This window comes from Podarcis cretensis, assembly GCF_951804945.1.
Source record: "Podarcis cretensis genome assembly, chromosome: 13".
NCBI lineage: Eukaryota > Metazoa > Chordata > Lepidosauria > Squamata > Lacertidae > Podarcis > Podarcis cretensis.
In genome coordinates this window covers 1,729,603-1,744,547 of record NC_137182.1, presented here as the reverse complement: position 1 = coordinate 1,744,547, position 14,945 = coordinate 1,729,603, and the positions used below count along the sequence as shown (strand labels likewise).

Genomic DNA, 14,945 nt, shown 5'->3' with positions numbered 1-14,945 from the left:
GCAGAGATGTGTAGAGGTGCTCACTCAGTCTCAGAGCATCCACCAGAGAACACAGGTTAGCAGCAGGTGGATTGGGAAGTAATGGTAGGTCTCTGGGCAACTTGCAGGAAGAGTTTAACAGCCTCAGCCTCAAAATGACTTCCCCTGCTCCGCATTAGGCTGGTGAAATGAAGAGAGCTAAGCCAGAAGTTGACTCTGGTGGGAAAGGATGGTAGGATCAGTTCCTTTCTGGTCCTGAAAACAAATCCCTGGGCTCAGAACCAGAGCTGGACTTTGGGCCTCAAATGTGCTGCCCGCTGCCTCTCATGCTTCACTCTAAATAGTGGTTGTGGTGCCTGCAATACTTTGTGCCCAGTGCAACTGAGCTGGCCATGCCCCCCTAAATCTGCCTCTGTCAGAATGTGCTCAGAGGCAGCCTTTTCTTCCTTAGCACACAATTTGCTGTTCCAGAAATCTTTGCCTTGGTGACGGAGCAGCTCAGGGCCCCCTGAAACTTCAAATCCTCCTGCCTTTCTACATCCCGAGGAAGCTGGACTTTGGGTGGGGTTGGGCTGGTGAAAGCTGCCCTTGTTTCCTTGCCCTGCTGGCGTCTGTGCCGTAGAGCAACCACATCTGGGCGTGGGTAGGCTGGTGGCCAGCCCCACCGTTCTCCCCACAGTGCTCTTTGAAGCAGGCCCTGGTGGGGCGGCTGGCAGATGGGACAGAGCAGCAGCAGCAGCAGCAGCAGCAGCAGCAGCGTAGAGCTCCTCCAGCCTCCCTCCTTTCCCCAGTTCCTCCCCACACCACTCTCCTGTGTGCCTGCGGAGCACATCTGGCACATGGAAATTGTTGCCGTTTCAGCCCAGGAGGACGAGCGCCAGGCAAATCCAGCTTCTTTGCACTCGAGAGCCCAAGGTGGGTGGTATTTGGAACACAATTAGAGTTTCAGGTGGGATGGGGATTTGCACCCAGAGCCAGGTCTGAAGTTAGGCTGGGGTGGGGGGTCCTTGCCTTTGCAGGCATCTTCCAGACCCTTCTTGGCACAGGAACACAGGAGCTGACTTTTCCTGAGTCAGACCCCTGGTGTCTACACTGACTGGTAGCAGCCCTCGGGGGTTTCAGGCAACCACTGGTCTTTGCCATCGCTTCCTGATCCCTTTCAGTGGTAATGCCTGGGATTGAACCGAGGCTCCTCTGCATGCAAGGCAGGTGCTGCGTCACTGAGCTATGGCCCTCGGCATGTTCAGCTTTCATTTAAAACAGCCAAAGGAACCCAACACAGCAAGTTTCTAGTCCTCTTTGTTCTGGAGGCACAAACACGTGTTGTTTTGCCCTAATGGCTTGGTAAGAGTTAAAATTGCTCCCGCCACAGAGTTCCAAGATGAGTGACAAGCCCTTGGTGCTGGCGGGGGGGGGGGGGAAGTTCGCTGAAAGTTTTAAAAGTGAAATCAATTTAATTTAAGCAGATTAGTCTACCTGCAGTTGGCACTGCAGTTCCATACAGATTTACAGGCTCTCGCCCTCCCCCAGTGTACACTTTTAGTAGAAATGATTTCAAGACATTTTGGTGACTGTGGCAGAAATCCCACAGGGATTCCGTAGGGACTACAGGAACTGACCCTTTGTTTCTTTTTTGATGTATCCAAATTTTGCCATTTGGGGCATAGGCAGGACTATGTTTGTCTGGAATATGTCTTCAGAAAATGAAAACAAGGGATTCCCTGAGCTTACAGAGTCCTTCCTAGGGCCCCGCCCCGCCCCCAACTGTCATTACTAAATATGTGAGCACACAACATGAAAGCTTGGATGCGCTAAAGGTCTTTGGACACGGATGTGAGGATGCAGCTAGGATTTCAACAGCTTGTCAATGGGACGTAAGAAGAGGCAGAGGCCATCTCGCCCAGCCTCCTGTTCTGACAGGATTTGCCAAGGGCTTCCTGCGCTCCTCTGGTTTCCAGAGACTGTGGAGGCAGAGCAGAGCCATGGTGGCTAACAGCCCTCGATAGCCCTCTCCTCTTCTAAAGTCATCCAGGCTGGTGTCCCTCGCAGCCTCCTGTGGGAGGGAGTTCTCCAGTTCAACTCTGCGCTGCATGAAGAAGGACTTTCTTTTATGTCCTAGCTGAATCCTCCAACATTCAGCTTCATGGGATGTCCAGGAGCTGTTATTGGGGGGGGGGGGGAGCTTCTCACTCACTTTGTCTCTAAACTAAAAAGTCCCAAATGCTGCAACCTTTCTTCATAGGATCCTTTTAGTGGCCCTTTTCTGAACCTTGAAAAGCTTGAGAAATCTGCATTTGGCTGTGTAATATATATATAACTTATGGACTTTGGCTAATTTGGGGGGAAATGCACACAAGCTGCACATTTCCAGGGGGGTGGAGAACCCACAAGACTTTGGACTTAGATGTCTCACACTCTACAGCCGGATGTCTCAATTTATATTGACATGCCACCTTTTCTTTCTCTTATTATTTATTGCTTGCTTGCTTTGTATATACCGTATGTCATAATCTCCTGCTATTGCCCTTTTGGGTTGTTAACAATGTTAAGAAAGATTTGCAAAAATTGTGGCACGCTCCCTTCTGTTCTGTATTTTATTCCATTCCTTTCCCCTCTCCCAGACCAGGTGTGACCCTCTCTGCCCCTCGCCACAGCCCTCATGGCAAATCTGGAAGACGCGGCCCACGCCAGCCCCAGCGAGTCTGCCGAGAGTCCGAGTGAGGAGCTTTCCCCACAGAACGACTCCTTCCCACTCTCCTCACTGGCCAACCTGTTTGAGAATGAGGAGGGAGCCCCCTCGGCCGAGGCTGCCCGAAGCCCCCCAGGAGCCGGGGATGGAAAGCAGAACCTCCGCATGAAATTCCACGGGGCTTTCCGCAAGGGTGTTCCGAACCCCATGGACCTGCTGGAGTCCACCATCTATGAGTCTTCGGTTGTGCCAGGACCCAAGAAAGCCCCCATGGACTCCCTCTTTGACTACGGCACTTACCGCCATCACCCGAGTGACAACAAGCGGAGGCGCAAGAAGGCCCTGGAGTGAGTATGATGGCTGGTCCGGCTGGATGGTGGCGTCTTCTTGGGCTGCAAAGGGGCTGGGAGCTGAACTCCCTTGGTTGGTGCTGGGTCGGGGCAAGCCGTTCGGCCTCAGAATATAGAATGTAGGATGCAGAACTGCAGGGGTGGAAGGGAGCCGAAGGGCCATCTAGTCCAGGACTCCTGCAATACAGGGGTCACAGCTAAAGAATCCGTGACCGGTGGACAGCCAAGCTCTGCTTAGAAACCTCCAAGGAAGGACTCTCCAAAGCCTCCTGAGGGAGCCCATTCCATTGTCAAACGGCTCTTACTGTCAGAATGTTCTGCATAATGTTTAGCTTTAGTTCTTCCTAATATTTAGTCAGAATCTCCTTTCATCTGCAGAATATATCCCAAAGAACATTTTTTTAAAACCCAGAAAAGGGGAGCAGTCAGAAAAAAGTGTAATGATGATTCACCCTTCACCAGCAGGTCTCAGGACAAGTTAAAAAGAGGATCTGTAGGGAAGGAACTGGGCTGACCTGAGTCCTTTACAGCTTTAAACACAAACACCTTGATTTGGGCCCAGAAACAAACTGGGGTTGTACAAAATCTAAAGGAAACCCCGGCCAGTAATCTGGCTGCTGAGCAGCAACTATATGCTGCCCCTGGGAGCTTACACTGAAGGGTGGCTCTTAAATTATTATTATTGTTCTTCTATTCTTATTAAATTTTTATACCCCCTCCTTCTGAAGATCACAGGGTGGTTCACAACATAAAAATACAAACAGAGTATCTGTAATGTCTGAAAAGTCTGTCCTGGGTATGAGATGCATAATTTCTAAGGAAGATCCCTGGAGTTCTGTATTTCCGTCTGGACCTTCCCACTTTTTGCAGTTAATTTCCTGAACAAGTTGAAGATTGGGGGTGGGAGGAAGGGAGTGAGGAATGACCGCTAACACAGTTTTGAAGCACCACTAGAAAACAAGCATTTTGCAGGATTCACCACGAAAGGGCATTTTTGCAAGACTCTTTCTCCAAATGAATGCCTTGGGTGGTGGGATACATTCCCTTGGGGGCCATTTATCACCTAAGCAAACAAGTGGCAGAGTGTAGGCTCTGGTGGGACGTATTGCAAAAGGAAGTGTGTGCACTGACTTGGCAGGACATCAAATTCAGGATGAAAAAGGGTGTTTCATTCCCCCCTCCTTCAAATTCTGACACTAAAAATGTACCCTGTTGTGAGGTCATTTTGGTAACAGAGGAAAAAAAGCAAGAGGGAGAATTGGTTTTAGGAAGCGATACAAGAGTTGGTCCCTGTAATTGGTGATGTGATGATAAAGAAAGGATCCTTGAGCATGTGAAGAATGCCCCCCCCTCTCTCTCTCCTCACCTGGATTGGATAGCCCTCCCTGTTGAAACCCAGCAAGGGCTCCTTCCCTTCCCCAGCTAGGGAGAGCATCTTGTTCCCACATGGCTCTTTGGGGCAGGTGTGGCAGGAGTGGCGCCTGGTCAAAGAGTCCTCTGTTGAGTCCTCCTGCCTTGGCTGTGGATGGGCCTGGGGGGGGGGGGAGAGAGGCAGGGTTGCACCAGCTAGATGAACGGGCTGCTTGAGGAACAGGGGCACGCGGGTGCCAAGAACCCCACAAGGTGCCAGGAGGCCTGGGGTGGGCACACTGCACCTCTCTCTCTCTCTCTGAGGCCCAGCCCCATCCCTCCTCCAGGCTGCTTTGGAGACAGAAGGTGGATGAGGTGGAGAAAGGGGGCATTCATTGTGGGAGGCGATAGATACACCTTTTGCTCCTCTGTGCCAAGAAACTCCAAGGGTGCCTGTGCTTTCCCAGGTTTGGTTTCCTGGGAATGAAGGCTGATGGAGAGACTGGGGTGTTTTATTTGCACCTCTATACAACCTTAACAGAGGAAGGAGGGACTCAAGAGCATCAAGACCCCAGCAGATCTTGCCTCTCCTTTAGGGTTTCAGGGAAGCCCCAAGGCACAGCTTTGGGGTCTAGCACAGAGTAAGTCCAGCCTCTGTGTCTCCAGCTTCAAGCATCAGCCGAAAACTCTCCCACACAAACTCCTTGGCCTGTTATTCCCCATCCTAGGATGAGGTGGGGAAAAGGCCTGCCCATCTGTCTCTATGGCAACCCTTTCAAATAGGTAAATGATGATACTATCCTGACCAGCCAAGGCCATTACCTGGCAACAAAAATTGTGCGGCTGATTTAGAGGCTTGTTCTGCTAGACTGCAAACCTTACCGGATACAGAATCATGGATTTGGAAGGAACCCACAGGTATCGTCCAGACTGACCCTCCCAATCTATAAGTACAGGGTGTATATAAACAAACACAGAGGCCAGAGATCAGCCCCAAAACCTATTTGCAAGGCCTGGAATATGGGTTACAGTGCCCTTTTGCAGCCCCCAACAACCAAAGCTGCCCCTCCCACATCTAGGACTGGAAGCTGAGGCGTCTAACTCTGCAGGGTGTGATAAATCCTGGCAACTTTGTAGTGGACTTCAATTCCTCCAGGCGGCTGTGTTGCCTGCCACCTCTGAGGCTTGTTTGGCCCAGAGCACACGGAGGTTTGCTCACCAGCTTGCTCCATCCCCAGGAAGAAACCCCCCAGCACCAAGGGGCCTGCCCCCCACCCGCCCCCCGTCCTCAAGGTGTTCAACCGGCCCATCCTCTTCGACATCGTCTCCCGGGGCTCCACCGCTGACCTGGACGGGCTCCTGCCCTTCTTGCTGACCCACAAGAAGCGCCTGACAGACGAGGAGTTTCGAGGTGAGGGGGACGAGAGGCAGGGGCACCCATGGGGGAAGGAGGGTGTTGAGCAGCCAGTGGCTGAGGGGTGCTGCCAGGAGAGCTGGGTGCTCCCTGGGCAGGGGACCTGTAGCTGGCATGAATTCTGCAAATGCAGACTTACTTCGTTAGCCTGACAAGGGCTGAATCTACACTGACCTGTTTAATGTTATTAGGATGAAATTAGATATATCATTCTAAAATGTCACAGGGCATACGGGTAAATTAAAAGCATTTCATATCTTGTTTTCTCCATAAAATACAGTTTTCCTACTGTCTGTTCTTGGTTCCTCTGCAGCGCCCTCTGGGTCTCATTTTAATAATGCATTATGAATGTTACAAGCAGAATGTAATGTGTCCATCTGTGTTACGAAAACCAATCCTTAACCCTTCCTTAACATGATAAACCATGAGTGTAGATCAGCCCCAGGCAAGGGAAGGGAAAGGGGGGCAGCAGGGTATCCCTGTCCTTGAGGTACACGTGGCAGGATTGTTTATTTCATTGCATTTCATAGAATCCCAGGTTTGTAGTGTTGAAAGGCACCCAAAGGGTCCCGAGGGACTTGTATTCCCCTGTGTTCTCCAAGGAGCTCAAGGTGGCTCTTCTCCCCCTCCTTGTGCGGTGTGTCTGGGCGAGAGGCAGTAACGGACACCCAAGGCCACCCAGGGAGCTTCATGACCAAGCGGAGGTTTTGAACCCGGGTCCCTGGGTCCTCGACTGACATGACAGCACACTGGCTCTTTCCCACCTACTGGATGCTGGGAGTCTTGCTCAGTTCTCCTCCTCTGCTTGAGATGGGCAGGAGCTTTTCCAGAGCATGGCTGGCGTTTCAAATATCAATTGTGGATTGTGTTGTGGAGGGTCCTCGTGCTTTTGTCCCTGTAGCCCAACAGGTTGGCCAGGTTTTTTGTTTTTTGTTTTTTTTAATTGTTTCAAAATCTGCTTGGCCACAGACTACAGTGGGGCAGAAGACGTCTGTGTGTCTGTGCCTGCTTTTAGAAGCGAAGACACTTCCCCTGTTTATGCAGGTTTTTTGTTTTGTTTTAAAAAACCTTTCTCCAGCAGCGGGGGGGGGGGGGGAGAGAGAGAGAGAGAGAGAGACCCAACCTACTAGATCATGGCTCCTGGCCCCCTGGCAGTCTGAGGCAGCGGACGCTAGGAATGCCACTTGCGGAAGGCGCAGGAGGGCAGAGATGCTCTTGCGCTCTGCTGCTGCTGCTGCTTGGGGGCTTCCCATTGGGGGCATCCTGGTGGCCACTGTGCAAACAGGACGAGATGGGCCCCCACTGGCCGCACCAGCCAGGGCTTCCATGCTGTTCTTAGAGCATTCCAATGAGATTTCCTCAGGTGGATCAGAATTCTTAAAAAGCAAAACGATTGACAAATACCTTGTCGTGCTGTTCAATCCCTTGCTCTCACTCAGCTCACTTCACAGCCACAGTCCGTCCTGAGCCCAAGATTCTGTCCAGCTTTAGGTTTCTCTCTTTAAATATAAGCTGTAGAAAGCAGCTTTAAAACACAAAAATATGGCTCAGAATGCACTTAATTGCTCGTGCCCAGCATTATTGATGATGTGCAGCCAGGGCACTGGAACATCGTGCTTTGCACATGCTCAGTGCATAGGGGAGCATGCAGAAGAGAGGGGGAATGGACCTCAGTTTGTCAGCAGAGGGTGATGCAAATGCACATATAGAACCATAGAATTGTAGAGCTGGAATTGTAGAGTCCGACCCCTGCAATGCAGAAATCACAGCTAAAGAATCCCTGATGGATAGCTATCCCACCTCTGTTTGAAAACCTCCTAGGGAGACCATTCCACTGTCCAATGGCTCTTACTGCTAGAAAGTGACTGGAGAGTGTCTACAGTTCCTGATGAGGGTTGGAGAGACCTGGGTTCAAAATCCCCACTCAGACTCAAAGGTTGCCAGGTGAACTTGGGCCAGCCACTGTCTCTCAGACTACCTCACAGGTCTGTTGTGAAGTTAAAAATAGAAGGTGGGGGGTAACAAGATACACTGCCCTGAGCTCCTTGGTGAAACGTTGAGAGGTGAACATTTTAAAGTAGTAATTGCTGAGCTCCTTGTCTGTGATGCAACATCCTGTTCTGTGCATCCCTCCCTGCTCCCACCCCAGAGCCCTCCACTGGCAAGACCTGCCTCCCCAAGGCCCTGCTGAACCTCAACAATGGCAAGAACGACACCATCCCATTCCTGCTGGACATCGCGGAGAAGACAGGCAGCACGCGGGAGTTCATCAACTCGCCCTTCCGGGATGTCTACTACCGAGGTGGGAGGGGGACTCTGGCAGGAGCACTTTGGGGGGGGGAAGGCAGCTGCTCCAAGGTGGGGCACTGGGGACCGTGCCTGGTGACTGCGGTGAGCTTGGCCTCAGTCCCACCTTGAAATGATTGTCCAAGGGGCCTCAGTCCCATCCTTGAGTCTTGGTCAAGCCAGTTCTCTACAGGCTCCTTTCCCCCATCTTTTTACTTTGGTTCTGCTATCCAAGGAGAGTGGGAAAGAGCTGAACGCCCAGCCCTGAGATTCTGCCAGGCACTTCTTTCTGGGTTTCTCAGTCCTGAGGGCCAGAAACTTGTTTGTTTGTTTTTAAATTACAGTGGTTCCTTGGGTTACAGACGCTTCAGGTTACATACACTTCAGGGTACAGACTCCGCTAACCCAGAAATAGTGCTTCAGGTTAAGAACTTTGCTTCAGGATGAGAACAGAAATCGTGCTCTGGCGGCGCGGCGGCAGCTGGAGGCCCCATTAGCTAAAGTGGTGCTTCAGGTTAAGAACAGTTTCAGGTTAAGAACGGACCTCCAGAACAAATTAAGTACTTAACCCGAGGTACCACTGTATTTATTAAATTTATCAATCACTTTTCTTGCCACAGAAACTCAAACCGACTTATAATATTTTAAGCAAAAAACAAGCACATATATACATTAAAGCCAGCATCAAAAAACAAACTCCAGTCTACGCTAAAACATCCTACCCACGCAGGAAGGCCTGATGAAAGAGGAATGCCTTGGCCTGGCACTTAAAGATTTGTAATGATGGCGCCAGGCAAGCCTCCCCAGGGAGAGCATTCTGCAAGGAGGGAGCAACCACTGAAAAGACCCCGTTCTTGTCTTGCCACACGGAGCAGGGCCTCAGGTGATGAGCACAGGCTCTGGGCTGGTTTGCATGAACTGAGCTGGTCCTTGAGGTACTGGGGTACTGAGCCATATAAACAAAGGCAGGGGGGTCACACCTCATGCTCCACCCACTTTCCCCTCTGGCCACACCTACCGCTGGCAGGCGAGATTCCAAGTGAGCTGAATTGACCAGGCGGTGGCACTCTGGTCTGATTTGTGGCGGAATCGCAAGAAAACATGTTAGAGGAGCCACAGGCTTGGCAGCGACTAGATGGGAGATTGGCTGGCAAGCCTAGTGGTGAAGCCTAGTGGCTTATGCCTGAATGGTGGTTCGGGTTGTGTGTCCCCTCCAGGCCAGACTGCACTGCACATTGCGATTGAGCGGCGCTGCAAGCACTACGTGGAGCTGCTGGTGGAGAAGGGGGCAGACGTCCATGCACAAGCCCGGGGGCGCTTCTTCCAACCCAAGGATGAGGGTGGCTACTTCTACTTCGGTGAGCGGGACAGGGAAGCCTCGAGATCCCTCCGTGGGGTCTGTCCTGATTCTCTGCCAGTAGCCGCTGCTGCTGCTGCCTCATGAATGTTGTTCTTTTTTCAAAAGCGTATAAAAGAGGAGCTTGCAATCTGATTCTTTTTCCAGCAGAGAACACAACAGAGGAGGAGAGAAGGGCATGGCAGAATGAGGAGAACAAACCACACCTACAGATGTTGTAGGTTTGGTTAACTGGAGATGGAGGTGCATTTAGGTGCCTGGAGACAGGAGATCTGGAGGCAGACAGGGGCACCGAGGAGGACACGTTTTGCCATGGGCACATTTGGATTTTAAGCAAGTGCCATTGGATCCGTCAACTAGGGAACTCCCTGCCATCGGAGTCGGTGACGGCCACCAACTTGGATGGCTGTGAAAGGGGATTAGACACATTCTTGGAGGAGGCGATGGCTCTTGATGGCTCCTAGACCCAGTGGCTCTGCTCTGCCTCCACAGATGGAGCCAGCGCCAGCCATGCTTCTCCATAGCAGTGGGCAGGGGGCTCTTGTCTCCTTGGGTCCAGAAGAGGCATCTGGTCGGCCACTGTGAGGACAGGTGCTGGCCCAGATGAGCCTCCTTTGGCTGGTCCAGCAGACTCTGCTGATGCTCTTGTGTTTAGGAGTCAGAAGATCACCCTCTCACCACCAAGGGAGCAAAGGGAATGATTTCAGAAGATTTGTGGGTGTCAGGGAAAGACCTCAAGTGCCCCCTTGTAAGCATTCAAGGTGGGGGGCATTCAGTGAGTGAGAATTTTAAGAAACTGGCATCTCCCCCCCCATAAAATTCAGTTGGCTCTTGCAAGAGTGGCGGAGCCTCTGTGCATGGCAACACCCAAAGGCCAGGGGTCCCTTTGCCACCCAGGCTTTGTGGAGACACATCCATCCCGCAGCCCTGGAAGCAGAGTGCTCTGTGACTGATTTGGTTGTCTTTCTCTTTTCCATATAATGGTAAAGGGACCCCTGACCATTAGGTCCAGTCATGGCTGACTCTAGGGTTGCGGCGCTCATCTCGCTTTATTGGCCGAGGGAGCCGGCGTACAGCTTCCGGGTCATGTGGCCAGCATGACTAAGCCGCATCTGGCGAACCAGAGCAGTGCACGGAAACGCCGTTTACCTTCCCGCCAGAGCACTTTGACATGCTTTCTAACTGCTAGGTTGGCAGGAGCAGGGACTGAGCAACGGGAGCTCACCCCGACGTGGGGATTCGAACCGCCGACCTTCTGATCGGCAAGTCCTGGGCTCTGTGGTTTAACCCACAGCACCACCTGCGTCCAACCTCTTTTCCATAGAATCATACAATTATAGAGTTGGAAGGGCCTCTGTTAAAAAGCTTCCAAGGAAGGAGAGCCCACCCCTTTCTGGGGGGGTCTGTTCTACTGTGCAACAGTCTGACCACCAGAAAGTTATTCCTAACGGCTTGTCGGAATCTCATTTCTTGTCATTGGACTCTGTTGGCTCAGGTCCCCTGCTCTGGAGCAGCAGAAAACCAGCTTGCTCCATCTTCCGTCTTCCATCTTCCCTCTTTCCTTCCGCCTTCCTGCCCAGGTGAGCTGCCCCTCTCCTTGGCGGCTTGCACCAACCAGCCGCACATCGTCCACTACCTGACGGAGAACGCCCACAAGCAGGCCGACCTGCGGCGCCAGGACTCTCGTGGCAACACAGTGCTCCACGCCCTGGTGGCCATCGCAGACAACACTCGTGAGAACACCAAGTTTGTCACCAAGATGTATGACCTGCTCCTCATCAAATGCGCCAAGCTCTTCCCAGACACCAACCTGGAGGCTCTGCTCAACAACGACGGTCTGTCGCCGCTGATGATGGCTGCCAAGACGGGCAAGATTGGGGTGAGATCCCTCCCCGGGGGGGGGGGGGGGAGGGAGCTGCTTGGAAAGAAACCAGCCCTGTTGGCCCAAGGCCCGGGGGCAAACCGGGTGCTCCAGGGCGAACAACCTCACAGGGTTGTTGTGAGGATAGGAATGTAAGAAGTGGCCGCTTTGGATTCCTGCAGGCATCTTCACGCCACTCTTTTCAGCTCCTGACAAAAATATTTGTGTTTAGACAAGTCTCCTTGGATATGGGGAATGTTGACATCTGGTTTGTTTGTTTTTTAGCTTATCACTGATTTTAATTACTTTTTGAATATTTAAATCTGCTGTATTTAAATCCTTTTCCTGTTAATTTTTTTGTTTCATTCTTTTTGTAAACCACTTTGAGGGTTTGCTTTGACAGTCATGGGGTATATAACTTTTATGAAATAAATAAATTAAATTAAAATAATCATGGGGGGAGCCATGCCTAAAGTCCTGAGCGACTTAGAGGGTGTAGGGAGGAGCCATGCTCCACAAGGGAGCAGGTGGGCTGCCCGGGCAGCATCTCCGGGGAAGAGGAGCTTCTGAGCGGGCGGGTGACAGAAAGGGGCCTCTTTCGGCCAGAGACCCTGGGCAGTCTCTGCCTTCCACCCCAGGCACCCTTCAAGCACAATTCCCGTCAGCCCTAGCCGTCATGTGACCGGGGGCAGGACTTGTCGTGTGGCTGCTCTTGTTCTCTAGAGCAGCATCCCTGTCGCGACAGGACAGGCTCCCACTTTCTGGAAACCGCTGAAGACATTTTTCTTCCAACTGGCTTTCCCAGCTGGTTGCCCTCCATAGCTTTCTCTCCCATGGATTTTTCCACTCCCCGTCCAAAGCCACCGTGGTCTCCTGCAGAAGTGAGCTCCAGAGCCTAACTATGCACTGCATGGTGAAGGAGCCCTTTCTTTCACTGTCCTGAATCTTCCGTTTCAGGTCCCCGAGGATGTCCCGCAGTTGGGGTGCCTTTCCACGTTGGTGGACATGGCTGCCTCCTGCAAAAGGGAGTTCCGCAGTTCAGCTCTGCGCTGCGAGGGGAGGCCTTCCTGCCTGACCCGGCTCCCCCCTTGTCTTGCAGACCTTCCAGCACATCATCCGGCGGGAGATCAAGGACGAAGACGCTCGGCACCTCTCTCGCAAGTTCAAGGACTGGGCCTACGGCCCTGTCTACTCCTCCCTCTACGACCTCTCCTCGCTGGACACGTGTGGGGAGGAGGTCTCCGTGCTGGAGATCCTGGTGTACAACAGCAAGATGGAGGTGGGCAGAGAAGGAAGCTGCAGATCAAGGCAGCTTGGGTTGACGGTGCTGGGCCTTTGATGTGGCAATCGGGGGCTGCCGCCATCTTTGTTCACCGGGCCCCTCTCCCCGCAGAACCGCCACGAGATGTTGGCCGTGGAGCCCATCAATGAGCTGCTTCGGGACAAGTGGCGGAAGTTTGGGGCCGTTTCATTCTACATCAGCGTGGTCTCCTACCTCTCTGCCATGATCATCTTCACCATGGTGGCCTACTACCGCCCCCTGGAGGGCACTGTGAGTACTGCACCCACTCCACCATGGAGCTCACGAAGGCTGCCGACCGGGGCAGAGTGGCTGTGATTTAAATTAGGGTTCTGAGGTTTGGGGCGCAGCCTCCCATTTTCAGTTCCCATGATGCCCTAGCAAAAAACTTCTGTGCTGTGCTGGGGCTGGTAAGAGATTGGTAAACGTACGGTGATTTGCTTTGATCCTCTCAGGCATTTGAACATGTTAAATAATGAGGAACCCGTGACTTATCAGCTTCCTTTATTTATACCCAGAACTTCAGTCTGGCAATTCCGCAAGAAAAGTAGTGATCGGGAGTGAAAAAGCCCTGCATTTCAGGGGGATGGACTAGGGGACCTTTGGGTTTCCTTCGAAGTCTACAATTCCATCATTCTATGAGTCTATAATCTCTAAATGCTTCTTTAACTTGGAGCGGGGGAAGTATTGGAGTTGAGTGAAATGGAGGAAGCCCCTCAGGCTTAAGGGAGGCAAGCAACGGGCTCCTAATTGGCCTTGCTAATTAAACACCCTAGTTTAGTGCAGCAGCTCCAGCACAGAGAGACATGGGTTCAAAGGGACGGGGAGGGTGTGTATGTGTGTGACTTACCTCACAAGTTTGTAAGTTCCCTGGAGAGGGTCAAGCTCAGGATAGATAAATAAATCACCAATGAATACACTCTGACTTATAAAACAAGTCTGTATTAGACATTGTATCTATGGATAGGGAAAGAATGGCACCTCCGGGTTCAAAGACAATCCACCTCCATTGATTGTTGTTGTTGTTGTTTAGTCGTTTAGTCGTGTCCGACTCTTCGTGACCCCATGGACCAGAGCACGCCAGGCACTCCTGTCTTCCACTGCCTCCCGCAGTTTGGTCAGACTCATGTTTGTAGCTTCGAAAACACTGTCCAACCATCTCGTCCTCTGTTGTCCCCTTCTCCTTCTGCCCTCAATCTTTCCCAACATCAGGGTCTTTTCCAGGGAGTCTTCTCTTCTCATGAGGTGGCCAAAGTCTTGGAGCCTCAGCTTCAGGATCTGTCCTTCCAGTGAGCACTCAGGGCTGATTTCCTTCAGAATGGATAGGTTTGATCTTCTTGCAGTCCATGGGACTCTCAAGTCTCCTCCAGCACCAGAATTCAAAAGCATCCATTCTTTGGCCAACAGCCTTCTTTATGGTCCAGCTCTCACTTCCCTACATCACTACTGGGAAAACCATAGCTTTAAGTATACGGACCTTTGTTGGCAAGGTGATGTCTCTGCTTTTTAAGATGCTGTCTAGGTTTGCCATCGCCTTTCTCCCAAGAAGCAGGCGTCTTTTAATTTCGTGGCTGCTGTCACCATCTGCAGTGATCATGGAGCCCAAGAAAGTAAAATCTCTCACTGCCTCCATTTCTTCCCCTTCTATTTGCCAGGAGGTGATGGGACCAGTGGCCATGATCTTCGTTTTTTTGATGTTGAACTTCAGACCATATTTTGCACTCTCCTCTTTCACCCTCATTAAAAGGTTCTTTAATTCCTCCTCACTTTCTGCCATCAAGGTTGTGTCATCTGCATATCTGAGGTTGCTGATATTTCTTCCGGTGATCTTAATTCTGGCTAGGGATTCATCTAGCCCAGCCTTTCGCATGATGAATTCTGCATATAAGTTAAATAAGCAGGGAGACAATATACAGCCTTGCCGTACTCCTTTCCCAATTTTGAACCAATCAGTTGTTCCATATCCAGTTCTAACTGTAGCTTCTTGTCCCACATAGAGATTTCTCAGGAGACAGATGAGGTGATCAGGCACTCCCATTTCTTTAAGAACTTGCCATAGTTTGCTGTGGTCGACACAGTCAAAGGCTTTTGCATAGTCAATGAAGCAGAAGTAGATGTCTTTCTGGAACTCTCTAGCTTTCTCCATAATCCAACGCATGTTTGCAATTTGGTCTCTGGTTCCTCTGCCCCTTCGAAATCCAGCTAGCACTTCTGGCAGTTCTCTGTCCACATACTGCTTAAGAATTTTAAGCATAACCTTGCTAGCGTGTGAAATGAGTGCAATTGTGTGGTAGTTGGAGCATTCTTTGGCACTGCCCTTCTTTGGGATTGGGATGTAGACTTCTCCAATCCTCTGGCC

The 14,945-nt window shown here is 51.5% G+C and overlaps 1 protein-coding gene across 5 annotated transcripts in view; it reads left to right on the top strand.

Annotated features, from left to right (window-relative positions):
• TRPV4 (transient receptor potential cation channel subfamily V member 4) overlaps window positions 1–14,945 on the top strand; it is a 49,093-nt gene that overhangs the window by 17,788 nt on the left and 16,360 nt on the right. For 4 of the 5 annotated variants that reach the window (XR_013832413.1, XM_079949438.1, XM_079949439.1 and 1 more), the window contains 7 exons: window positions 2,601–3,015; window positions 5,607–5,779; window positions 7,932–8,084; window positions 9,286–9,426; window positions 11,006–11,304; window positions 12,386–12,565; window positions 12,680–12,838. Coding sequence is in view for 4 of the 5 variants with exons in the window: in XM_079949438.1 (XP_079805564.1) it covers window positions 2,639–3,015; window positions 5,607–5,779; window positions 7,932–8,084; window positions 9,286–9,426; window positions 11,006–11,304; window positions 12,386–12,565; window positions 12,680–12,838 (1,482 nt within the window). In the remaining variant the exon portion in view is untranslated. Of the gene's footprint in view, window positions 1–592; window positions 895–2,600; window positions 3,016–5,606; window positions 5,780–7,931; window positions 8,085–9,285; window positions 9,427–11,005; window positions 11,305–12,385; window positions 12,566–12,679; window positions 12,839–14,945 lie in introns of those variants that run through there. The other variant, XM_079949440.1, reaches the window with a different exon arrangement.